This window comes from Mauremys mutica, chromosome 14 (assembly GCF_020497125.1).
Source record: "Mauremys mutica isolate MM-2020 ecotype Southern chromosome 14, ASM2049712v1, whole genome shotgun sequence".
Taxonomy (NCBI): Eukaryota; Metazoa; Chordata; order Testudines; family Geoemydidae; genus Mauremys; species Mauremys mutica.
In genome coordinates this window covers 29182586-29209957 of record NC_059085.1, presented here as the reverse complement: position 1 = coordinate 29209957, position 27372 = coordinate 29182586, and the positions used below count along the sequence as shown (strand labels likewise).

At 42.1% G+C, this 27372-nt stretch overlaps 1 protein-coding gene and 1 long non-coding RNA gene across 7 annotated transcripts in view; one reads left to right on the top strand and one right to left on the bottom strand.

Annotated features, from left to right (window-relative positions):
* LOC123349272 overlaps positions 1-27372 on the top strand; it is a 91386-nt gene that overhangs the window by 43017 nt on the left and 20997 nt on the right. For 2 of the 3 annotated variants that reach the window (XR_006573449.1, XR_006573448.1), the window contains exons 2-3: positions 7358-7534; positions 10779-12010. This is a non-coding gene — a long non-coding RNA (uncharacterized LOC123349272). Of the gene's footprint in view, positions 1-7357; positions 7535-10778; positions 12011-27372 lie in introns of those variants that run through there. The other variant, XR_006573450.1, reaches the window with a different exon arrangement.
* CDH16 (cadherin 16) overlaps positions 4647-27372 on the bottom strand; it is a 63959-nt gene continuing 41233 nt past the window's right edge. For all 4 annotated transcript variants that reach the window (XM_044987191.1, XM_044987187.1, XM_044987188.1 and 1 more), the window contains exons 13-18: positions 26391-26638; positions 22703-22836; positions 19005-19244; positions 15262-15378; positions 6374-6490; positions 4647-6045 (exon numbers count right to left, since the gene is read on the bottom strand). In XM_044987191.1, coding sequence (XP_044843126.1) covers positions 5951-6045; positions 6374-6490; positions 15262-15378; positions 19005-19244; positions 22703-22836; positions 26391-26638 — 951 coding nt within the window. In that variant the 3' untranslated portion in view covers positions 4647-5950. The remainder of the gene's footprint in view (positions 6046-6373; positions 6491-15261; positions 15379-19004; positions 19245-22702; positions 22837-26390; positions 26639-27372) is intronic.

Below are 27372 nucleotides of genomic sequence, written 5' to 3'. Positions count from 1 at the left end.
CAGTGTATAACTGTGAATATCTTACACTTTTAACAGTCTGGTTTTAGACTTTAACAAAGTACGATTTCTGTTCCCCTTAATTGCTTAGCTGCTGAATGTTAAGGTAGGTTCTGCCAGAATGCACTTTCTGTGCTGCTAAAAATAGCAGGTATGTCCTAATGATTTCCATGGAATGTTAATGGTGTAGTATAGACCCACTAGTAAAAGAATTAAGGAATTTTGCTGCATTTGGCTAAGTGAAATCTGACTGCCCAAACGAAGGCTTTCCACAAATCAGACAAATCGGAATGTTTTACTCAAATATGGAGCTACGATACTGGTTTATCACTACGGCACAAGAGACTTTCATCTGACTTGTTCCTGAAGACGGACGGTGATATAATCTGTTACCTTTTGTGCTGCATGGCTCCTGTTTATGACTTGAGAAGCACCTTGGGAATTAAGTTTTATATCAAGAAGAACTTAATTCCCACTTAATTCTCAAGGAGCTAATGCATTTTTATTTGCCACTCAATCTTTTTTTTTTTTTAAATCTCTTACTCACTAGAGGAGACATCGATGCTCCATTTGTTTAATTATAGCTTTACTTTTTTTTTAATGAATGCAAGTGTTCTTACAGTTTGAATTATAACTGAATATACTGTATTCATTCCATGCTGCAATGCATCTTACATGATTGCAAGGAGTGGGTTTGTGTGACCATCTCCTGAGGACACTCTTTGAAACAATGGTTCAGCTTTTATCACTGGCTAAGTATTAGCAATTACAGTACTCCTCAAAGCACCTGCTTGAACCTGGACACTATTCCGTGAGCTAGGAAAGAGATTTATTTTACTCATAGGTATCATCTTTTTAGGACAGGGGATGAATATGCATAATGCAAGGACAAGAAGAGCAGAAATTCAGCTGGTTTTCATGCAGTGAGGTTGCACATTTATTATGGGAAGCTTTACTTAGCTATAGCAAAGCCATTTATAGAAATGCCTTAGTACTAACCCCACCGCGCCAGTGTTTAGGGTTCTAGGACCTAAAGATCAGTTCTGCATCCCTGTGTAGGGTGGTAGAATCCGGCACCCTTCTGCTACGGGATATCAGTTGTCTTGGTTTGCTAGGTGGAAACTCCACTGGAGTTTACTCTCTTCAGAAATGGAATGATGGGCTCATGGAAGCATGCCCTCCCCAGGAAACCAGCAAAGCATATTTTGGTCTCAGATTTGACTTCTGTGCAGGGTTCAGTCCCAAGTCTAAACTGAACAGGCTGTACTGCATGCCCCAGTCACGTCAGCCTCAGGAGGTCAGTTTTATTTTTAAAAAAAAGCTACTAAAAACAGGAACAAACAACATGCAGATGGTGTATTTAATTATTATACAAGTTACAAGCTTTGAGATCAGCTTCAATTGTAACAAAGGTCTCCTCCCCCACCTTCTCTTTCAATAGAGCTTTGTTACAACAGAACCAAAACCCGCTTCTGATCCCCGGGGATAGTTGTGTGTATGGGGTTTTTGCTGTTTTAGTTTTGTTTGTTATGAATTATAAATCAAATATTTGGACTGGCAAAAGGCCCCTCAGCCAATTGACTGCATTTTAGTTTCTAAAAATGATTGTTCATTTTTTATTGTTTAGACCAGAAGGGGGCTGAAATTTCACCATGTGAGCATGACCATGTAAGAAAATGGCCTTAAATGCGATCATAGGCACAAGCTGTGGTTCTTAAAGGTTACTTTCAACAGGCAGTGAAATGAAACTTTCTGCTAATCAAACATAAGCGGATTATATCCACAGAAAGCCGATGAGCAACTCCAGCTGTAAACCTAGCTAACAAGGAGGTGTCTACAGCTACCAGGAAAACAATAGGTGGCTGGATTTCTTTTGCTTGACTAGGAATAGTTCGTGCTGCTTTTGCTCCTTCCTTTATCATCATGAAAACCTAATTGGCAGTGACATTCTCAGTATATGCATGTCTCTGTATTTGCCACCTTGGACTAATAAAACAGGACATCCCTGTCTAATTAAAAAGACAATGTGTAGCTTGTGGTGATAGCAGATATGTGTCCAGAGGGTGCAAAGAGGGGATGTTCGCGCTTGCTCACAGAAAGCCAAAAAACAGTCAGGGAAAGGCCAGAACTGAAACCTCCTTAATTTTAAACATAGTTTGAAAGGGGAATTAGAAAAGGGAGACCGAGTTGACAGAGTGGCCCCTCTGTGGATTTGCTCCATCCTCTGAGTTCTCCCACGTGGGTTAGTGTGTGAGCTCCTATAACGATCACCATTGGGGGGAAGAACGAGAATCCTTGCTGTGCATACAAGAGCTGTGCAACAGAGCTCCTTCCAGAAGGTGACACGATGACTTTCAGGACAAAATCTGTTATGGCTAACAACGTCAAGTGGCTACTTCTTAGAATTGCCTACCCTTGGCTTGAGTCTGGGATTTTCAAAGGAGCCTAAGGGAGTTTAGGTTCCCAGCTCCCAGGAAATTTCAGTGGGAATTGGGAACCTAATTCTCTGTCTCCTTTGAAAAAACCTAGCTTTACACATTAGATTCTAGTGACTGTAAGGGATCATTATGGAGCAATGGGTAAAACCCAGATCTTTTCAATTGACTGCCTAGCCCACAATACATAGACTCCCAATACCACAGCAGGTTGTGGAGAAGCCAGGCAAGACTATCAAGTAAATAACATGGTTTTCGGAAAAGTACAAGGTTGTATTTCTAGTGAGGCCTAAACCCAGCCTCCTGCTGTGTGCATGCAATCTTGAACATACACCTGCATGCACACCTGTGAACCCTGTTGAGATTCTCGCACCTGCATGTCCAGGTGATAGAATTGTCATTTCCTATCCCATCAGCTGAGTGCACAGGGGGGTAGAGTCTAGGTGGTGCTGCATCGCAGTGTACACTCAGGAGTGTTCCTGTGCAAAACAGTGCAAACGCAAATGGGAGCCAGGCTCTGAAAATCCAGGCCCACGCGATGTAGGTATCTGATTTTTGGTTACACAGCAAAAATAAAGGAAATCACGAGCCAACAACCACATTCAAATAACACTGATTACAAACAACCCTCCCAGAGAGTTGAAATGCCACCCACACCTTGTCTCCCCCGTCACCATCGTTGTGCTGAGGAAAGTGGCTTGTTATTACTATCAGCAACTGTATCAGCATCTGCCAGGCATATTGTTACCAGTGAAATGCAAGAACTCAAACTTTTGTGCTATTGTTGCAATGATCCAACTTTTGTACATACCAGTTTGGCTTAATGAGTTATAAAGTGGGTTTTGGGGAGAGGAACTGTTACTATCAATGTCCACACAAGTCCTTACACCTTTCCACCTCTCTTTGTAAGGCTCTGCTTCACATAACCTGTCTACACTGAAGGCAAAGCAGAAGTACAGGCCATCTTAAATAGTCAGTATTTTAATAGATTGCTCTATGAACTGCTGCTGATTTACAGGTAGTTTCTGTGGTTGTCTATGAAAGAGACATCTCATTTTTCTGGCTAAAATCCAAGTTATGTGTTTTAATAGAATCTCAGTAAGCTGTGCCACCCACAACTAGGAGACACGGGGGGTAACATTTTCAAAAGTCACTGAGGCCTGGTGTACACCTAAAACATAGGTTGACCTCACTACATTCCTCAGGGCTGTGAAAAATGTTCTACTCTGTGCAACGTAGTTAAGTTGACCTAGCCCCCACTGTAGAAACTGCTGGGTTGACAGGAGAATTCTTCAGCTGACCTAGCTATCATCTTTAGAGGGGGTGGATTTACCACAGTGATGCAAAAACCCATTCCATCTCTGTAGCAAGTGTCTATGCTGCAGCATCACAGTGGTGATGCTGTAGGATTTATAGCGTAGTCAGACCCCTGGGTAACTTAGGAGACCTAGGGGCTGATATACAAAGATAGGCATCTAAAGATAGGTACCTATCTTTACAAAAGCACCTAAGCAGTTTAGGTACTTAACTCTCCTTTACTTCAATCCTGATGATGTCAGTTAAAGTCAATAGGTATGCAGAGGCTGTAAATCAACACAGAAATTGTCCCACAGCTTTAAGTACCCAAATGAAATGTCCATCATCATCCATGACATTAAAAATCCCTAGAAGTAGTATTTTAACCTGTAAGAGACAGCTCGTAGAATCACAGCCACTGTCAGTGAAAGTATTTAGTGTGTGTGTTTTATACAGAATTGCATGAGTGTCACATAACTACAAACAATGGGCTAGATCTGTGACTGTGGCTGAGATACACTTGGCGCAGCTGGGCTGGCTGGTGAGCAAAGTTACCTTTGTGTGCCCTCAGTCTTGGAGCCAGGCCAGTCCCCAGTGGAATTCTGGGTGGCATTAGGGTCAATTCTGGCAGCCAGGGATCATCAGGGTGGAGGGAGTGTTGGAGCTATTCTGGCTGCTTTTCTACCACCCAAGGATTTCACTTACACCAGGGATTTCTCAGGAATTCAGTTCAGCCAGCTTCCCAGCAACTGGGCTAGACCTGAGATTCAGGCCCAGTAAATATTAAATCTCCATGTTTATTGGCAGTGTTTCCTTGCTGATGTTTCACGGCCATGGGAAACAATGCGAAAAGCAGTATCTTCTCCTTATGTAGATTTAATTGAATAGCAGAGATCTGAAATGAGTGTTAATGTTGTTGCTTTAATTTCTTATAGTGCATATTTATTTTCCAACATCTGGACATAATATAAAGACAAGCAGAGAAATACTTTAGTGAGCAGAGTCTAGTTTATAGGTCACTTAACTTATCAGAGAAAACAAAAGGGTCATTTAATTATAATATTTAATAAACTCTATTGGATTCATACAATTTATAGCACTATAAAATTCATGAGCTCCAATCATCATTTGGCCTCCCAAATTGCTTAGTGCCCCATGAAAATTTCACAGCAGGTAGAAAATGATAGCTTCCCAGAAATCTACAATTCTTTAATATCTTTTAAAGCAAAAGTCATTATTTTTTACTTGCAGTAAGCTGGAGCAGAAGGAACAGAAGAGTATTTTTCTGCAGTGCTGAATGAGGCCACTAGAATGGTAGCTCTGAAAAGTACTTCAGCTTTCATTTGCAGTTTCTGATCTTGTCACTGAATAACTAGAACCCATGAACTTCCAAGTGGCAGGAAGACAAGAATCGAAAGTATTATTTGTAACAATGAACAGGGATGTAAAATAACTACTGATTGTTTTTCAGTCATTATTGTTAAAAATTCTGTCTTATAATGGGGGATTGAAGTGAATTATACACACACAATGTGACTGGGCTACTCTATTACACTGCAAGACAGGCTAACACTGCTGATCACAACAGGGATGCAAGGCAATTTTCTAACAATAAGTACCCTAGCTAAAGAAAAGAGGGAATAAGTTTCTACCAAATCAGCAAGGCTTCCATGGAGTCCAGACTAACCTAGACCTTGTGCTGCTCTTACTTGGGGCCTGATCCTGCTTTCATTCAAGTCATCAGGAGTTTCACTGTTGACATGAATGGGGACAAGATAGGGCTTTCCATTTGGGCTCAATCCTGCAAGGTGCCGAATGCCCTCAACACCCAGCTAAGAGTATCTATTCAGTACCTTTTAGAATCAGGCCCTTAAAGAGAGAAAGGAATCACATTTCTATTGCTGAAGATGATTCAAACCTGGAGTCTCTGGGACTTTGATCCTCTCTGTCTGTCCCCAATTTACTTTCAAACATTCTTACACTGACAAAAACCATTCTAGTTTGTTTTTTCTAGTTGAAGGAGGTTTCCTAGGTTAAAGAAATATGACATTTCAGTTACGTAGGGAGTTCAATCACTGCACTATTTGTGATGTATACTGTATATATCCCATATACTGTACCATATTGAATGTGATTAGACACACACACACACTGTGTCGGCTGACCTATCCATTTGCAAGTGTTTTGTAAAATAAGTCGGACCATTATTTTTCTGTGTCATGCTATGGACTATAAAGGTTGTCACAAGCTTTGCGTTTCTTCTTTTTATTAGCTCCCAGGAGGGTCAAATGAACAAAGATGATGAGCACGAAGAAACCTGGGGGGAGAAATGGAAAACAAAATGAGTTTAACACTAATGAGCTTTTTATCAGTGTTCACATTTTTGTATTAGAACAATTCACAAACTAGTCCTTGTTATTTTTTGCTTTCTTTGTTGTTGTTTTTTTGTGTTTGTAAATGATATTGGAAGGGAAGAAGAAAAAAATGTGAATATTATGGCAGGTAATAGTAAGAATATCAAAACAAAGCTTGTGCATCAGCGAATACTTCCACTGAAATGCTACCTTGGCTAGAAATGAGCAGACATAGAGTCTCTAAAACAAAGTAGACTCTGATTTGTTTTGTTTTTGTGGGCAATTCCATACCTATAGTTCCCAAGGTACCAACGATAACGCTCACTGCAGAAATCACTGTAGGCTTTCCTTCCATCCTTCCAACCTCTTGCATGCATTCTCCTTCCATGGTACACAAGCAAATAGTCACTGGGTTCAAAAGGAAAGACAAAGAATTCAGGATTAACTCCCATGAGGGAGATCAGAGATGAATAGGGACAATCCCCTGAGTTGAAAGAGCATTCTCGTCAGAACTCACACTGGAGGGGAGGATGATGAACTCCACATGGACAGATCTTGTGCCTGCCTGGACCAATCAGTTCCCATGTGGGCACGTTCTCTTAACATGTTCCCACCCTCTTCCCTCCCCACCCCTTATTTTGTTTCAGTCTGTACTAACAATAGCTGGATATGGCATACCTGCCTATACTGCCTCCTCCACCAAGTCTTGTACTGATTCTTGTTGTAAAGTATAGTAAAAATGTAAGGCAGGGTGTGACATTATCTGATTAGAGTATGACGATGCAAATCATTGTTGCTACCACTGTTCTATAATTGCAAGGAATCTTATACAAAGTGTGACGCGTGGCCAGAAAGGGTTAAGCAGCTTGCAGGCTGATTGACCCAGATTCAACCTTTAGGGACATATTGGTAGATAATGTTCGTGTTTTTGTGTGTTTGCATATATATTGTTATCAGTGTAATCGAGCAGTCCCTGTCTATGCTGTATTCTGTTAATTCAGAGATCAAAAGGAAATATTAACATTTAAATTAATGTAAACATAGGATATCGCTGTATTCATCTCTCTTTGAAATGTATAGCAAATCACCTGCGAATGGTGAAAACAAGCAATTGCCTTATGTTAATCTGTGTTGCTAATTACCGGTGATGCTTAGGAAATAGGTTTACTTCAGAGTCTCCATGATTGCCTACTGTTCACCTAAGGACTCCGACCTGTCGAGAGAAGGCCTGGAACTGTATAAAACCCCTTTGAATCCTGATCCTTTTTATTTCAGATCTACTTGATGCTTCATGCAGGGGAAGCTTAAGTCATAAGGCTGAGATCTCCAGTCCTAACTGGATTACCCTGAATATGGACATTGAACCTATGGACTAAATCTGAAAGAACCCTTTACAACTACAAAGCCCACCATCTCCACTATGAATCTGATCTCAGAACTGTCCTCATGTCTGTAGGTATACTGATTTTTTAACCAATACACTCTCTCTTTTCTTTTTTCATAAATTTTAGTTTAGTTAATAAGAATCGTCTGTAAGCGTGTATTTGGGGAAGGTCTGGAATATTCATTACCCTGGGAGGTAATGTGTCTGATCCTTTGGGATTGGTAGACCTCTTTTATATGATGAATAAGATTTTCAGTAATCCTCATCATATTTGACTTGGGTGTCTGGGTGAAGGCCTGGTGCTGGATTGCTTTTAGGGAACTGTGTTGGCTTCCTGGTAACCAGTAAGGTATTATAGAAGCTGGTTTGTGTTGGTTTGGTAAATCTAAGTGTTGGAATATCCACCAGCTTTGGGGATTGCTTGCCCCATTCTTTGCAGGTCACCCTAATTGAGTGACCTCAGTGCTGCTCCCCTGGGATCCTGGTCACACAAGATTACAAGGTTGGGAAAGGAAGAGGATCCTGAGTTTGCAGCTGAACTCAGCTCTGCCTTATTTGTAACAAAATAAACCCTCCTTCTTGACAATCCAAGAATGGGAATCAGAGAAAATTATCTAAAACTATGAAAGAAAAGGATAAGCAGGCACAGGCAAAGACCTGGTATTCATATGGGTAAAACTCAAACAGATGGGAAATCAGGTCATCTTCAGACTAGGATTCAGAGTTTATTTTGCCCAGATTAGTTCGCCCATCCCCATTCTCAACCAAATTTTTTTGATGACCCACCTCTCCTATCAGAGGTGTAAACAACCCTAAACCATTTCTCTGCCCTTACCTAGCTATTTGGCAAAAATAAAAATCATCTTCTGTATATTTTTAGCCCTAGCTAGCAATGTGACAGGGAAAGAAATTGCAAAGAAATCATTAGCAAAATTATTTTAAAATAGTAACGTCTTCAGTAATAACAACTTTCCAACCCTACTTAACACAGTTAGCTGTATAAACTAACATTTTAAAAGCATGAGCTTGGCTTGTATTCAACTCTGTATGTACCAACAAAGCCTCAATTCTGAGATATCAGTCTTAACCCTTTCATGAGAAAATCATTTGCATTAATAGAACCCAGTGAACAACTTACAACAAATACCGGTAATTTATAAGGTGAATTTAGTTCTTTTCCCTGTTCATAGATTGTCTGCAAACAGACCTGTGATTTTATACATTTATTTGAGATTCAAATTGTTTGACAAAAGCTTTGTGTGACCAAATCTCTGTGAAATTCTTAGGCACCCATCCTGCAAAGATTTATGCATGTGCTTAACTTACACATGAGTAGTCCTTTTGAGTTCAGTAAGGCTAATTATGTATTTAAAGTGGAGCATTTGTCTACCTAAACTTACAGATGCACTAGTCAGTTTCACTAAAGACCCAGTCCCAAGACCATTGAAGTCAAAGGGAATCTTTCTATTGACTTCAATAAGACTTGGATCATGGGACATTCAATTAAATTAAAAAGTGGCAAATTTAAAACTGATAAAAGGGAAGACTTTTTCACACAGTACATAGCGTGTAGATCTCATGGCCACAAGAAGTCACTGAGGCTAGGAACTTAGCAAGATTCAAAAAGGGACTTGTCATGTAATGGATAACAAGAATATCCAAAGATATAACAGTTAATGCTCACAAAAATTTTGGAAAGGATATTAAATCTCATACATCAGGGTTTAAATCAATGTCTATTAGATTAGATTGGTAGATTAATGGGAGATGTCAAATTTCCCAGGTCTGCCTATTGTGGGTTCTTAGACCTTCCTCTGAAGCATCAGACACTGGCCTTTATAGCTACGTCTACAAAGGGATAAAAAACCCACTGCTGGCCCAGGTCAGCTGACTTGGGCTCATGGGGCTCAGGCTCCAGGGATGAAAAAGTCTCTGTGGAGACGTTCGTGCTCAGGCTGGAGCCTAGGCTCTGGGACCTGCACGGGTGGAGGGTCCCAGAGCTTGTGCTTCAGCCTGAGCCTGAATGTCTACACAGAAATTTTAGCCCTGCATCCGGAGCCCTGCAAGCCCAAATTAGTTGACCCAGGCCAGCCATGGCCATGCTGCGGGTCTTTTATCCCTGTGTAAACGTAGCCTACCAGAGACAATGGAGTAGATAGACTTCAGTCTGACCTGGTATGGCAGTGACTCCGTTCATAATGTCCATGCCCTTAGTATTCAACGGAGCAATAGCTCAGTATCCTGCAATGCTCTTATGAGGGTGAAAGAGTCTTTTAGAGAACTCTTCTCTCCTGTCTTCCCAGCGCTATAGGTATGCTAGGATTTGGCCATTGAATTCACAGAATTCTCTTATTTGAAAGTAAGTGCCTGTGTTAATGAATGGTGTTACTGCTACAGTTCATTATATGTATTTACTTTCTTACTGCAGTCTTTAAAAAGGAGCTATGGAACAGTAGTCTGATTACAGACAACTGGGATGCAGCAGAATAGTGATGCATCAATATTAAATGTTTCCATTTATCTTTTCAGTGTGTTCGCACTTAGGATGTTCCACTTAATGATCCTTAAAATAGCCCTTCTAAATGGTTCTCTTTCAAATACAAGTGCAATGCATGCAGATGAATCTGTGTAACAATTTTAAATACAAAAATCAAAACATTACAGACTACTGAACCCACGCACATCTACTGCAATGGGCTCCCAAAAATGTAAGTGCCTGCTGACCTTATAAAATGTAACTGAGGCTTTTGAAACATCTTATGAATTCAGACAAAACAAACTACAGTACATTAACTATTTAGAAATCTCAATATACTGTGGCATCGTGTAGTTGATTCTGATCTTGCAACTGGATCTGTTCCATGTGCTCACAGCATCCAGTTACAGAATGCGTGACTTAATATAAAACTGAAACTATAAGAATAGCATTTGAAACATAAACTAGTACCCCGTGATTCCCAAACTGTGCTGAATAGGAATATGTCTGAGGTCTTGTTGTATTTTAGTTATGCTATAGGTTGTTGGTGTATATTGTGTGTTCCTATGTTTTGCAGTAGTGCCCAGACTGAAGAAATAAGAATGCACTCCCTTGAAGTGCAGACTGTCTGCTAAAAGAGGAAATGTCTCATTAAAATATAGTTTTCCCAACGATGTCGCTGATTCTGGAGTGAGCTCCAGGCAGGGAACCCCTGTGCAGAACCCCACTGACATTAACAGGTGTTCAGTGCAGGATCAGATTAAGTCAGTAAATGTTTTGCAGTTATTTTGGTGTCATTTGTTCATTGCTCACACAAGCCTGTGCTAACCCTTTAGGTTTGTCCCAGCACTCAGATGCCTGCACATTTATGTAACAGTGGTGAGCCAGAGGAGCACCCTGAGTACTGGCAGGGCTGTGAACAAATCAAGCATCCCACTTTGCCTCAGAGAGGTTGTATTCAGCACTGCCACATCATGTAGCTGCGTGAACCAGACCAGGGTTTTCTCCAGGCCAGATGCATAGCCAAGGATGTGCTTTATCCTATTAAGGCTCATCAACACATGGTACAGCAACCTGGTCTGATACTCCTGACCTATGCAGTGAGAGGAAACATGCCCATGAATGCACACCTAATGTGGGTGAACCCCATCCTGCTAGTCCTTGGAATTTCAAACTGTTGTAAGCCTAGATTGCTCATATGCATGCTCATAATCAACATACTCTCCTAGATTACATCATTTCTTAGCAGTGTTTTACTCACAGTAGCAACTTCTAAGTGTTAGACACTTTCAAGGATGGTCTTTGCACTGAGGAACTCACAGTCTTAAGGACAGACAGGTTAGGGGAAGGGAACACTAACAGTCAGATTATAAACTAGTTAACTCGATAAGCATTGGGACAAGAGGATCTTTAACAGGCACTTAAGCGTGGACAGTGGAGGAGCCATTCTGGTAGAGTTCTTGGTAGAGTTTCACACTCACTGCATCCAAGTTGCAAGGTTGCGCAGAGTCAAGTTTGAATGCACTAGTTATGTGTTTTCTGTGCTTGTACAGGTAAGTACTGCAGAAAGATTTCCCTTTCTTAGCCTCCTAATTTAAAAACATGCTCAACGCTAAGCTAGACAGTATTAGTCTATCCATATGTGTCCCTAACCTATCCAGCTGTCTCTGAATTTGAGCCCTTTATTATCTATTTAGTTGAGTGAGTGTCATCAGTAAGAGTGGCCATAAGGTCAATTGGTCATTCCTGTCAGACACTTAGATGAGTGAGCAGTACTGACCATCTGCCCATGGTGACATTCTGGGGTCAAGGGAAAGGAGATGGTTCAATTCTGTTTCTTCTGTACAGGGCTCAAACAAGCAAAATTGTAAGAACTGACACTAAACATGAGGACGATGTTCAAAATCTCCTCCAAATGCCAGATGGAGTCATTGCCCCTGGGGTAGCCTTCTGTTCTCCACAACAGAGTAAAGTGACAGGTTTCAGAGTAGTGAAGCTCATTCCACCAGCCCTTTCAAATTTCTCATGACCCTTTGCATAGCTCCTTGATTCGGAGCTGATTCTAAGCCCAACTCTCCAGCTCCTCTTCTTATCAGTCCCAATATAAGAGCAAAGCAGGCAGCTTCCTTCTCCCCTGGGAGAAGTTATCCCTCTCAGCTATACTGCAGCAGCAGTGCTTTGCTTCCCTCCATAGGTGAGTACAGGCCTGGGAGAACTCTCGAGCCCTGTTTGTAAATGGGTCTGTAGCTGCTTTCAGACAATGACCATAGCAGAACATCAGCAGCAGCAATGTCCCTGGTCTGCTAAAGGTGCAAGAGCAGCTCTTTAAATAGCAAATACAGCTGTCCAATCCTAGTTTTGTAAAGATAAAGATGCCCAGAGGCAAAGCTCAGTATAAAATATAAGGTACAAGGCCCTTTCTCAAACATACTGCTCATATAAGCTGCTCAGAATTACACTGGCACAGACCCAAAAGATGACACCTGTGATGATACTCCTGTTCTGAGCTGCTTTCACTTTTTAATGTTATAATTTTCTCTACAGCACTTAGAGCCTTAGCTACTAGCAGACTGTGCTGTGTTATGGCATGTGCCTTCTTTTGAACCTGGAGTAGATTATTTGCTGTGTTCAATCCTGTGTGTTCTGCTCATTATGCTCTAAGTAAATTCCACAAAGTTTATCAAATAAGATTTACTATTTATGTAGACTCATGTTTAACAGCTCATGTTTCTTCCCTGTTTTGTGATCTCATCTCTTATTCATGTGCCTAGGATCTCTCCTGCCACTGAAGTCAGACTCACTGGTCTGTCTTCCCTGACTCTTTAGACCCTTATTCTTCCTCCAGTCTCCATACTTCCCCCTCTCTGTCTCTAAATAGCAACCATTAGACGAAATCTCTGTTTATGGATCAGCAGCCACCCCAGCCATCTCTCACATGTGGTGCTTTTCCATCCAATTACCATAGCTTCATCTGGGTCTGTAGTAGGAAAATTACTGTGGATATTTACTTGGGAGAGGAGCAGTAAATGAACTGTTAACAGGTACACTGTTGGTAGTTAAAATATGTTTTGCACTGTTAATACAGTCCTTGAACAAGGCACCTTAATTATGTAACTCTTTGGGGCTCTAGCATCAGTGTTTATCCTTGAGGAAAGCTTTCATTTTCTTTACATGACATAACTAACACAAGATGTTCCACCAGACATTAGTTTGGTCTAGGTTCTTGGTAATAAGACACAAATAAGGTAGAGAATAAAATAATTGACTGCCTATCTTCTGTTGAAGTTACAAATGTTTTCACAAATACAAAGGCAACAGCTCAGATGCAAAACAGAAACATAGATTTTCGGTTCTTGGTCCAAGGCAAAAATATCATTCATGCATTCATGTACATACTGTCAGAGAAACAAAACTGCTCTTCCCAAAATGTGTTCTGGCACTCAGGACAGTTTGAAGGAAGGCAGCAAAAATAGTGTCAGTGGGAATGCACAGAACAGCCTCGGCATTAGGCCACTAGAAGCTCAATGCTACATGGTTTAATTCTCTGGAAAATTCATTTTTATTTTTGCAGAGGCATGTTCCTAACCTGGACACTTTGAGTAACAAGCATGAAATCTTTCTCTGTTATACTTAATAATTTGCACTGGCTGGAGAATTTTGAAATAATCTACAAGTCCTGCACATATTGAATAGCTTGCTGTGAATATTTCACCTTTTAGAATCATAGAATATCAGGGTTGGAAGTAACCTGAGGAGGTCATCTAGTCCAACCCCCATCATCCCAGCCAGGGCTTTGTCAAGCCTGACCTTAAAAACCTCTTACCTCAGACTTGTGGATTTTAAGGCCAGAATGGACCATTCTGATTATCCAATCTAAACCGCTTGTCATGAGTCTCCCTTATCGGCCAAATTATGGACTTGCTTCTCTCCAGGAGGTATAGGGAGAAGGTGGCTGACTGGAGATACTCTGAGGACTTTCATCAGTGCAATGCAGACACATGTACCATCCCACAGTGAACATGCTATATTGTGCTTACACCTGCTACAAAAAGGAACCGCATCTGCTGTCACACAGTGTGGCAGAACCCTGGCCATGCTGCTAGCCTTGCTGGCCATGCTGCTTGGTGTAGTCACTTGCCCCACACAGCCTGAATATTAGGTCTACGTTGTCTGGCTCCTGGACTGATGTGCTAGCTGGAGAGGCTCCCTGTGCCCGCTCCACTTCCTAGGGTATTGGCAAAGGGGAGCTGTAATTATTTAGCCCTTTATTTGGAAGTGACCAAGACAGGTCCAAAGAGTATCCTTGGATTTTCCTTTCTTTCTTTCTTTCTTTCTTTCTTTCTTTCTTTCTTTCTTTCTTTCTTTCTTTCTGTGTCTTCTCTTTGCCAGTCTGTCTCTTAGTGATCCTTCTTCCTTTCAGAGGGTTGCCATGGGGGCACTGTATCTCTAGCTGAGATGAGGAGCAATCACCCACCCCAAGATGTTCTGCTGCTGCTATTGTCTCTTAGCGGGCATGTCACCTTTACAGCCAGCATATCTGAGCAACCTTGTCAAATCAGGGACTTTCCTGAGGTTGCACTTGACCCTGTGTCTCCCCCTGTGCCAGATCTCTCTGCTGTTACCAACTCTTTATGCTGCCTGACGTGAGGCAAGACTTTTTTTACAAGCGGATGTCTGTACTGATAGCTTTAAAATTGAAGCTCCAGCGTGGCACATGGGGTGCTGTATATAATGAGAATGGCTTAAATAATAGAACACCAGTGTGATTATAAAAAAAACACCCTCCAGATTAAAACCCAGAAAACAAACTGAGTGAGTGCTATGTGAGATGACATTCCACTGCAGGTGCTACATTACAGGTGCCACATGGAAAGAGGGGAAAAGAGAGAGGCCGGTAGAGACCATAATTTACAAAGGAAGATCTTTATAATGCCTTAACTTACTAATGTGGAGAAAAGAGTAGATCAGGGGTTCTCAAACTTCATTGCACTGCGACACCCTTCTGACAACAAAAATGACTACATGACCCCAGGAGAGGGGACCGACGCCTGAGCCGAAGCCCGAGCCCCACTGCCCCGGGCAGGGAGGCCAAAGCCCAAGAGCTTCAACCCCAGCAGGGGGCCTGTAATCTGAGCCCCACCGCCTTGGGCTTCAGCCCCAAGCAATGGGGCTCGGGCTTCAGCTCTGGCCCCAGCAAGTCTAAGCCAGCCCTGGCGACCCCATTAAAATGGGGTTGTGACCCACAGTTTGAGAACTGCTGGAGTAGATCAATGGACTGTGTTATAAGAACCCTCTCAGCATGACATGCGTTCTTATTACCTGGTAGTTGAATGTGTTGGGCTTTAGATGGAGTCCCACTGTCTTTCAGGATAATGGTAACAAGGTACACTTTGGGTTCCAGCCAACTGATTCCCATGGTGAGATAAGCATGTGTGTCTGCGGAGTAACAGAGAACATGCAAAATGAAACAGAAGGACAAGTATCAGAGCTGGGGGTGAGAAGGGAAGGAGAGAGAGAAAAACAACACAAACCAGCTGTGGCTTGCATTCATTCCCTCTCTTCTAACCTTACAATGAAAATATTCAGGTTTCAGAGTAGCAGCCGTGTTAGTCTGTATCCACAAAAAGAACAAGAGTACTTGTAGCACCTTAGAGACTAACACATTTATTTGAGCATAAGTTTTCGTGAGCTACAGCCCACTTCATCGGATGCATGCAGTGGAAAATACAGTAGAAAGATATATATGCACACAGAGAGAACATGAAACAATGGGTGTTACCATACACACTATAAGGAGAGTGATCCGTTAAGGTGAGCTATTACCAGCAGGAGAGAAAAAAACTTTTTGTAGTAGTAATCAATATTACAACAAAAAAACTTCAAAAGCAGACTCCAACAAGAGACTGCTGAACTGGAATTAATTTGCAGAATGGACACCATTAAATTAGGCTTAAATAAAGACTGGGAGTGGATGGGTTATTACACAAAGTAAAATTATTTCCCCATGTTTATTCCCCCCCCCCCCACAAACGCTGTTCCTCACAACTTCTTGTCAACTGCTGCAAATGGACCATTTTCATTACCACTACAAAAAGTTTTTTTTCTCTCCTGCTGGTAATAGCTCACCTTAACTGATCAATCTCATTAGAGTGTGTATGGTAACACCCATTGTTTCATGTTCTCTGTGTATATATATATTTTCCTACTGTATTTTCCACTGCATGCATCCGATGAAGGGGGCTGTAGCCCACGAAAGCTTATGCCGAAATAAATTTGTTAGTCTCTAAGGTGCCACAAGTACTCCTGTTCTCTTTGAAAATATTCCAGTGGCTGCCAGAGCCACCACTTACAGAGCAGTCTCCAGTGTGATTGTAATCACAAGGCATCACACCACTAGTGCTCTTGCTGATTGAGGGCCTAGTCCCACAAGGTGCTGTATGTTCTAAACCAGTGGTTCCCAAACTTGTTCCACCGCTTGTGCAGGGAAAGCCCCTGGCGGGCCGGGCTGGTTTGTTTACCTGCCGCGTCTGCAGGTTTGGTCGATCGGGGCTCCCAGTGGCCGCGGTTCGCTGCTCCAGGCCAATGGGGGCTGTGGGAAGTGGCGCGGGCCGAGGGATGTACTGGCCGCCACTTCCAGCAGCTCCCATTGGCCTGGAGCAGCAAACCATGGCCACTGTGAGCCGCGATCGGCCGAACCTGCGGACGCGGCAGGTAAACAAACCAGCCCGGCCCGCCAGGGGCTTTCCCTGCACAAACGGCAGAACAAGTTTGGGAACCACTGTTCTAAAGGCAGGAAGCACTCTGCACCTTGTGGCACTAGGCTCTATGAGAGCCAAACACAAAAATCTTTGTTACAAAAGGTTGCCAAGTGACATCAATGCCATGGCCGATCACATCATTTATGAAGCCTAAACAATCAAAAGGAAGGAAATGGAGTTAAGGACACCATACAATTTACACTGCCCATGTAACAATATCCTGGCTGAGATACTGGGCTGCACCTCTAACTCATGCAGCACAGAGCTCACAGCCCAGGGGGAGGGAGGCTATGGTGGCTTAGCATTTGCCTGATCCTGGGCTGCTGAGGCTGAGGAGGCCCCAGTGTACCTTAGGAAGCTCTGGGGCTAAGTTATGGCAACCTCCCTGCGCCACCATATGGTCTGTAGCACTGCCTGGAATCTCTGCAGTACTATGTTCTGCCCTGCTTCTAACGTACCCCTCCCAGGCCAGCCCCTGCTCTTGTCCAGGGCTTGCAAAGGGGTGCTTGGGAGACAGCCTGACAGCTGTCTTCCACAGACCCGGCGCCAGGAGAATTTTCCCCCAGTTGGAGCCAGGATTTGTAGGCCTCCTTTTTGCTGCTCTGGCAATTTTACCTGGCATAAAGGGGCCAGAGGAGGAGTGATGATTTCACCCATTATTTTGATCAGAAATGAGTGTTATGTCACAACACAGCAACCTTAACTCTGACCCAAAATAACCCCCATTCCATCAGTAACCTCAAAATACACAAAGGAGAGAGGAAATACGCACGCGCGCACACACACACACACACAGAGGACACACACTGATCAATATCAACTGCAAGGATGAATACATAATGTTTCCATAATGATATACACTTTCCTATTAAACTATATTTACAACATTATTCTCAAGAAGCAGCAATAATAAGGACTTGCTAAAAAATCTCATTGTCCATTGACAAATACATTAAGTAACATTTCCTATTAACAATAGCCCTTAAGAGAAAATACTTTGATTTTGGTATCTGACTAACACAAATGTTATATTAAAATCCCTACGGACCCATCTCTCTCTCTATCTTAGAGTTTTATACAGCTGGTATTTGTGCATCTTCCATGTAAACACCTCATAGATCTATTTGCCAGATGTGAGAACTTCCTTTGACTTTTGAAAACTAACCAGAGGTTGAATTAGTTCAGAGGCTGATCACAAAACCTTTCTCTGTTGCTATAATTCCTTTCTCGGTAAGCTTCATCACTGAATGATAATCGCATCTGGCTTTCAAATATTGACAGTTTCTTAAACATTTTACTACTCCTGCCTTTGAAAACTGCCACTTGTGTGAACCAAAGTTTAAAATGTTCACAATTGTCTGTGTAATGTTGTCGAATGCGGTAGTCAGATGCACACAAACACACAGGAGACAATTTCCAAAAGTTTCAACAGGGAGCCATTTTAAAGTTTTTTGATCCCCAAGTGCCTACTCAGTTTAATCAGCATTTTCAGAAAATCTTCTAGTTGCTATTGAGACTTAACTGGAAGAGCTGGAAAATGTGAGACTATTACTCTTCTTTAAAAGTTACAAGGAGATCAAAATCAGCCTTATAATGGGACTGTATTTTCAATCTTAACTAGGAAAAAAACAACTCTACTGGTTCTCCCTAATAAAACAACCCTTATGTGCTGACTGGAGTGCTTGCCCCCTACCCCCACCCCAAAAATACTGCCCTCCATCACTTGAGTGGAATGGAGAACTGTTCACAGTCAGCTATGGAAAAATCCTAGTGCTGTCTAGGCTAAAACCAGTCAATTGAAGGAGCATGATCAAGTGCTGATCCTGCTCCTACTTGAAGCCAATGACAAAAACTCCCATTGGCATTATGAAGGGCAGGAATTGGGTTAGTAACTCCCATTGAAATCAAAGGGAGCAGGATTGGACCCTCAAACCACCCATAACAAACAATATTTGATCATTTGGCTTAATTAAAACTCCTCTCCTTCAAATACCTCTGAGCTTTCTGGGGGTGTTTAACCATGTGGAACGTTGGAAAGTGGAGTAAAAAGCTGTTAGTGTAAGACTCAAAAAAGAACAAAAAGCAAATTTTGAAATCAGAATAACCTTTTAGTGACCTGCAATGGAAAAAACATTTGCCAGCTGTCCTTCCCACTTCCCACAAACATTCTCCTAGGCCTTCATGTTCAACATGGAATTCTCAGCCCAAACAATTTTCCTAAGACAAAGTTAGAGGGGGACTAAAACAGGGCTTTCTATCACTTCTCTGTAATGACGCCTATAGTTACCATTCACAATCACACACCATTGATCAGGTTGATCCTCCAGTTTCTCCGAAGCATGGGGCTATTGGCAAGAGCAAAAATCAATGGGACACTGTTTTCTGCCCCATCGAGATCAAATGCACTGATAATGATAGATTGCTTTTTCCTCTGAGGTGTGCAGAGATGGGATTTGGAGTAGTCTCCTACTAGGAATGGAGAGTTGTCATTGACATCCAAGATGTGGATTGCTATATCAGCAGTGACCATCATTGATGGGCTACCTGCAAGAAAACCACAAAGTGAAGCAGATAAAATTGCAGTGAAATTACTTCTGAGCTAGAATTACTGCTGTTTATAATGTTTTCGTGCTCTTCTGGAAATCTGGAACCAGATCTTCAAAAGTGTTCAGTACCCAACTGGCACCCAGCATTCTGAGCTATTTTGAAAATCTGGCCCTGATTCTGGGTGCTGAGCCCTTTTGAAAGCTTTGGCCATAAAACTTGAGAAAGTGGGAAGGTTTGTGTAATTCCATGAAACCAGACAGTCATATAAAGGAAATGAGGTTCACAGAAAACCTTAATAGAATACAGTTCTGAATCAAATACTGTAATGCGATCATGGTCTAACATCTTAGGTAATATAACAGTTAGTATCTTGGAAGCTTCCTCACATTTTCAGCCTGGTCATACAGCATGAATCATTTGGTCTTGAGAACCTTCAAGTAACTTGTAAGGAGGAGTATGAAAGCACATCTCCTTATCTAACTTTGTCACAAGTTCTAACCCTTTCTCCCCATAGGAAGACCCCCATAGGAGGTCAGCAACCTTTCAGAAGTGGTGTGCCGAGTCTTCATTTATTCACTCTAATTTAAGGTTTTGCGTGCCAATAATACATGTTAACGTTTTTAGAAGGTCTCATTCTACAAGTCTATAATATATAATTGAACTATTGTTGTATGTAAAGTAAATAAGGTTTTAAAAATGTTTAAGAAGCTTCATTTAAAATTAAATTAAAATGCAGAGCCCCCCAGACCGGTGGCCAGGACCCGCTGAAAATCAGCTCACATGCCACCTTCGGCACCTGTGCCATAGGTTGCCTACCCCTGGTGTAGACTTTCCAGTGCCAAATTTTCAGGTGTTCTCAACCATTTATACCTATTGATTGCTAGAATACAAGTGAAATGCACTCAATTACAGCATCCAGTCTGCATGACCAAATTCTCATTTGTGCACACACATGTATGCATGCATTTTTGTGTCTGCACATTTAATAGCAACAGCTGAAAACATAGACCCAGCTTTCTTATTAGTGCATTGGTAAAATTAAAACCAATCATCTTTATTTTTTTAAACTCAGTACTTGGGTCTGAATGCAGTCTTTCGTGTGATGTATGATATAGATATCACTTGTAGGAGAGAGGTATAACAACACCTCTTTATGCTGCTTTGATACAGCAACACTCAAAGGAATATCTATAATTTTAAGCTCTTCATAAAAGGGATGTTCCTAGACTAGAGAATCTAAAGAAGGATGACAAAGATGTTCAACGGATGAGAATTTAAGTCTCAACCCATGTGAGGAGGGTGCTCTTAGGTGAACTGATTGATATTTCTTAGAAGTTGCAATAAAACAATATGCAGTGGCAAATACTTTCCAAATCTCAGACCTAATCAGCATAGTCATGAAACCCCTGTCAGAGTTAACGGACAAAGATACGCATCAAAGCTGTCCATGTACTCTGCCCCAACCAAATGAGCAAAAGCCAGAATGATTTGTATTGTGTGGCAAGTCTTGTGAGCCTCAAGTTGAGTCACTAGCACCTTACCAATATAAATTTGATAAAGTGGCGGTAGGAACAAAAGATCCCTTACTAAGTAGTAGCAGCCAGGATCTGTGTTAGAACTGTGGAGGTGATTCCACTGTTGCCCTGTTAGTACTCAGAACACTATGTGTATGGTTACAGATAGTTCTATGAATGGACCTTCCCTCAGTAACCAGGGAACACTAAGACATCAGGGTACGATCCTGGGATGTGCCAAGTTCCTTCCATAAGGTGCTGAGCTGCCTCAACTCCTACTGTCTTCGGTGCCTTGCAGGATTGGGTCTTTTGAGCGCTTGTGGCTATTTATATTTTGGAATGAATCATCCTATTTGTTTCTCACTGCAATCGTCTGTAAAGAAATCGTCTGATCAGTCATTTCCTTGACCTTGCCCCTTTAAATACATTCAGTGATTTACCATTCAGTGGTGGTGGTGCCTTTAGGCAATTTGAATGCCAAGCCTTTCATCCACTACACACTGCAGCCAGATGACTATAGCTTCATACGACATAGAAGATTTTTATATAATTACAATACTTGCATTCACATATGATTCTTTCATTGACAATGACAATAGTAAATTCTCTGTCTGGTGTCAGACACAGGTGTGAATCAGACAGGCTGAAAGAGGAATGTTCTTGTCTGAATTAGTTTTTGTTTTTTTTAAGTAAATTTGTTTGTGACATCATTGAAGTGTGAATCATTGCTGAGAAACAGCGTTTATAGGAATAAATGGTTGATATGCTTTACTTAACAGCTTTGGTCTTTCAAAAACAACCTCGTCATTTTCCATCCATACAATCAAACCATGCACCTGTGTTCACTGATTGCAGTGGTGGTAGAGATAGAAAAATTAAAATCAAATTATGCTGTTTGTGATGCTGAATGTGAATTGAATATCACTCAGCAAGCTCTCTTGTTAAATACAACTGAACGAGTTTAAGTCTGGACATTTCAATAAGGCCATCCATATACAATTCTTAGTGTGGAGGGGTATGGAAGACAGACTGTTAATCAAAGCCATTCACCACAGAAAAAGTAGCTAGCTTTTCTTTAGGTATGTTTCAAAATATTTGTTAAATAATTTGTTTTCTTGACATTAAGCAATTTCCCTTAAGTATCCCAGCTCTGTAGTGCTCACTTTATTTTTAAATTGACAAAACACCCGGGGGGAAAAAAGTGATATCTCAGGTTGGTTGGTTTGATGGTGAAACAAAAGATGAGATTCTTTTCTCAATTACATTGATGTAAATCTTGTGACTTAGTGATGTTACTTCAAATTTACAGCATGTAAATGAGAGCAGAATTTGGCTGTAACAGATCGTCAAAACTACTAATCCTTGCAGTCTGTATATCTCAGATACGGATGTGTAGATGACGCATAGGTCCAGGAAGTGCAACCTGTCCTCTTCAATAGTAAATGGACCACCAGTAAGTCCATTAAGGAAGGATTTTGGTGAAGGTGTGTTCTGCTGCACATTTCATATATGGTAATGATACAACTGTCAGTTTTTACCTCATAATGTAAACACAAGCCCACCACTGCTTACAGAAGTCTTTAGTCCCATGTCCCTAAAGTAAGCAGGAATGAAACCTTAAAATAGAAATCTCTCCCTCCGTGCTGTTTGCAAAATTAGTGAAATCATGCAAGGTTTCATAGACTCATGATGCTCCTGTCTTTGTAATCGACACATGGCCCAGTGTCTCTCCATGGAGTCTATCTGAGAGATGTGTCAAAGTTTAGAACAAGCACAACTTTTCTGCCCCCTGTTCTAAATGCATATGTTATGCCAATGTAGACTGAATGTCTTATTTAGACATATACCCACTTACAAACCTGTTTGCATCACCTCCGTCTCTTCCCTGTGCCTGAGAGCAAAAGAAACATCTCTCATCCAAAACCAAACACACATTCTTACCTTTGTCCTGAGCAATAACCTGCACTGTGTAAACATCCTGCATCATTTCTCTGTCCAAAGCCTGCATGACTCTAACTTCTCCAGAATGCTCATCAATGGAAAGCCAGTTCATTGAATCATTCCTTAGGGAGTAACTGCAGAGTGAAATGTGATAGTGGTGATCTATAGTATGTTAATTTAATATTTTATTAAATGAATAATAAGACCGTAGCCTACTCTGTTATGTTATTAGCCTGTAATATCATTGCAAGTTCACAACGAGCAGAATGATTTATTCCTCATTAGCCCGCCAATTTTACTATGCACATTTATGATGCAGCTATTAATTATATAATTCACTTCACCTTTTCCCTGAACAGTAAGATTCAGACGATGGGGTAAAGTCAAAATCACCAACATGAAATTAAAGGAAAAAAATTCCAATCTGCTAAATCAAAAATTAAGATGGAATTGACAAAATATCTAGTGAGTCTGAAATATTCAAGCCCAGAGCTTTAAAAACAGATATGTCATATAAATAAATGTGAAAATAACCCTGTCTCCTTTAAGAAATTCTTAAAGGAGCATTACCTGTAAACTGGGGACAGTAGATAGAAATTCTCCTGGGGCCATATTTTCCTATAGAGAGATAAAGGTGGATTTCCACTGAAGTCAATGAGAGAGCCTCTTATTCTGTGGAGTATGGGGGCTGTGTAGATCAATTTCAGTTCAATGAGTTATATCACTTGTGGGCCTGATTCACAAAAGTGATGCTTTTTATTGCTACGGGTGAAGAGTTATGGACCAGTTATGGGTGATGGGCAGAAGAGATGGGGGTGGAGAGAGATGCACACCACTGTTTTCAATCTGATGTACTGTCTGACTGATGGGCAGTGGTGGAGTTTTTAGGGCCAGATCATCAGCTTCATCAGCGCTCCATCCCAGCATATCCTGGCTCCAGAGTGTGCTGCAAGGAGGATTCCTAGAGCTGGCTACACCAAGTCTGTGCCAGCTGACAATTCCATCACACTGAAAGAAGCTCCACCTGCATATTCATGGACTTTGATACTCAGGATATCTGATATGGTGGAGAAAGGAGCCAGAAAATGAACCTGAGGGGGATGAGAGGGATGTTACAAAGGCCAGAGAGGAGAAGGCCGCAATAGCCAAAATGGGAGAGGATGAGACCATGCTAGCATGTTGTAGCATGCATTTGGAATAGAGCCAGGCAGCACTTTCAGAAGTTAACTCTGGCTTTCCCAGGGAAAACTGTATTTCAAGTACTGGGTACAAAATGGAAATGCAGAATTTTGAAGGCCCCCAGGAATCTGCTGGGTAGGATTCCCTTTGAATTTATATTTAATATTGAACACTACTAGACCAGTGGTCAGGGCCGGCTTCAGGCCCCAGCACGCCAAGCGCGTGCTTGGGGTGGCATGCCGCGGGGGGCGCTCTGGCGGTCGCCGGGAGGGTGGCAGGCGGCTCCGGTGGACCTCCCGCACGTCTGCAGGAGGTCCACCGGAGCCGCGGGACCAGCGGACCCTCCGCAGGCACGTCTGCAGGAGGTCCACTGGAGCCGCAGGACCGGCGACCGCCAGAGCGCCCCCCGCGGCATGCCGCCGTGCTTGGGGCGGCAAAAGTGCTAGAGCCGCCCCTGCCAGTGGTTAATCCATTTTAAAAAGGATCAGATTAAAATTGTGTCCTTACTTTAATGCTGTTTGGGTACACATTTACAGGAACAAATAAGAGGTAATTTGAACTGTAGACTGTGCTTTGAAGGAAATTATACACTGGCTCATTAATTTCTGCTTGCTTTCCGGCAGGGTGCCAGGGCATCTATAATTTACCTCCTCCATTTTAGCCAGAAATCCAAACATGTGCCTCTAAAACATGTGAGAATTTTTCATTCTCTCTTGCCGTGGATGCTCTTTAAACAATTACAATTTCCATTTTATGTTTTGAATAAAAAATGAACTGTTAAGCTTCCATTTGGTAAAAAAAAGCCAAACCCATGCTTCATGGGCTAATGCAGATGAGTTTAGCATTTTGAATGTATTCATCTATAAATATCTTTTTCTATCTACTGTCCCCAGTTTAAAGGTAATGCTCACATGCTGGTACATGCAGTTCCTGCTCATGTGTTAATTTGACAACCTCTCCAGCATCATTAGGGAAACAAACTCCACATGTCCGAATGAACAAAATTATCTTGCAGTTAGCGTTCCTTATACTTGGCTTTTACGTTTATTCAGATAGTGAAGGATATAAATGTGATCATATTTATGAAAGCGTGGGTACTGCATTGCCTAAACAGGAGCCAGATTATGGCCTACATAGGAAAAGCCCGAATAAAGTCTACATGTTTCAACTCAGTTTTCTACAGATCATCCCTTTAATTTAGGGGTGGATTTACTTCATTGCTACTAGCAGGAGAGGTGTGGGTATAGCCCTCAAAACCCCATAGGGAATTCTCATGGATCTTGGGGGAGCCAGGGAGGGCTGGGGCAGTTGTGTGCTCTCACTGTAACTCACTTCTATCTACCTCTGTCCCTCAGGTTGTTTCACAGTGCAGAGTAGTCACGGGGTTAGGAAACTGATAACACAGGGCTTGATCTATTGCCTATTCAACTCTGCAGCAGTCTGTCCATCTGGATCTGGACTGGAGATGGCAGTATCAGACATAAGGAAATCCCTACAAGTTTGAGTGTGGTATGGTGCTTTTCTTCTGCTTCTGCTTCCTCACTGCCCAGCCACATTCCTCCCAGTCATGGATCCACCCATGTGTGGATGTGGTGGTTTGGACTCAACCTTCACCCCTTTGGCTCCCTTCTAGGGGAAATTCACAATGCCACCCACTCCACCCTGCATGGGGCTTTTCTGAGGGTAGGGGCTGGCCCCATATGTTGGAAAGTTGCCAGGGTGGGGAATGTCCTTTTGGGTTGAAATAACACATTATTTCCCTCTAAAATCACAAGCATGCCAGCATCTCATATTATTCTTTTTGATCAGCCAGTTCTCTCCAGGCATCACCTCCTACAGTTCCTTAGTGTGATAAATTCCCTAGTGTGATTATTCTAGTTCAAGGTGTTGTCATTTCATGGTTATAGATTCATTACTGAAGGTGGTTGTCCCGTATATCAAAGAATGAGGCCAGGAGTGGCTGTCGCTAATGATGCCTGCCGATGGGCTAAACACAGAGGTGAAAGTAAGCCGGTACTGCTGCCACTTCCCCAGCCCTAGCCCGAGCCCTGCCGCCCTGGAGTAGCGGTGGCAGGGCTCCTGTGGTGATTTAAAGGGCCCAGTGCTCCACAGCAGCTGAAGCCCCAGGCCCTTTAATTTGCCCCTGAGCCCCAGGGCTCCCAGCCACCTCTGCACTGGTAGCTCTAGGGTGATTTAAAGGCCCTGGGACTCCCAGCCACAGCTGGACCCCCAGGCCCTTTAAATCTTGAAAGGCCACACCTTTTCTGGTTGAGGCCACGCCTCTTCCGGTTGAGGCCATGCTCCGCTCAGGACACCGGCGTACTGGTAACTCCTTTAAGTTACTTTCACCCCTGGCTAAACGCCATGTCGAAGCACCAGAAACAACCACGTTAACTGAACATATCATTTCGGGCTCTTCAACTGAGAACATTTCAGAGCACTTTAAAAAATCATCAGTCCCAAAGGATGCAACATAGCGCAATCTAATCAGATAATGGGAAAGTCTTACCTTAATGATGGTGTGTGGATGTCAGGATCAGTAGCCTTAACAGTCAGTAGCACTGTTCCCAACGCTATGCTTTCTGGTATGCTGACCTCATACCTTTTCTGTGTAAGCACTGGTGCTTCGTTTACATCCTTAACCAACACATGCACTGTAGCTGTAGAGCTGGCATCTTGCTCTTTCCCAACCAGTTCTTCATAATTTCTCACTGAGACAATCAAAACATACTCCTGAACAGTTTCGTAGTCAAATTCCTGTAATCAAATTAATTGGGTGTCTTTGTTAATGAGGCTGGTCAAAAATTTCCTGATGAATTTTTTGACAGAAAATCGGGTTTTGTGACTGAATGAAGTTTTGCACTAAAAGCAGCTGCTTTCGGTGGAAAACATTGTCTTTCAATTGAAAATCTGAACACTCAAACGTAAAGAAGTTTAAATTCAGAAATGCTGTTGCCTCATAGCAACAGTTGTAGTCTATCTGCTTCATGCCCCTATCCTCCTCTATGGGCCAGGTTCCCTCACCAGACTACATCTCCCATGATGCACCAACACTAAAGAATCCCATGATGTTCAGCTGGCTGTGGCTCCACAAGAAAGGAGATTGTGGTGCATTGTGGGAGATGTAGTCTGGCCAGGAAGCCCAGACCAAAAAAGAGAGAGGGGATACAAAGCATATAAACTACAACTCCCTTGAGGCACTGTGGTACCATTTGACTAGAAATTTTTGCTTTTAAATTTTTTGCCACAAAGTCAAAATTTTCCATGGGGAGAAACCATTTTCCAATTAGCTGTTTTTGTAAGTAACCATATTTAAAAGTAAGCCATTTCAATCACTGTGTTTTTGAATTATTTAAAAAAATAGGAATGAAATAAGTGTGTCATCTGAATCCTTAACAGAGATGCACTGAAACCAGCCACCTATATCTAAAGCCCTTTGAATTTCACTGAGTGGAAATTTGAATTGCCAGATCCAAACAAATGTCTAGATT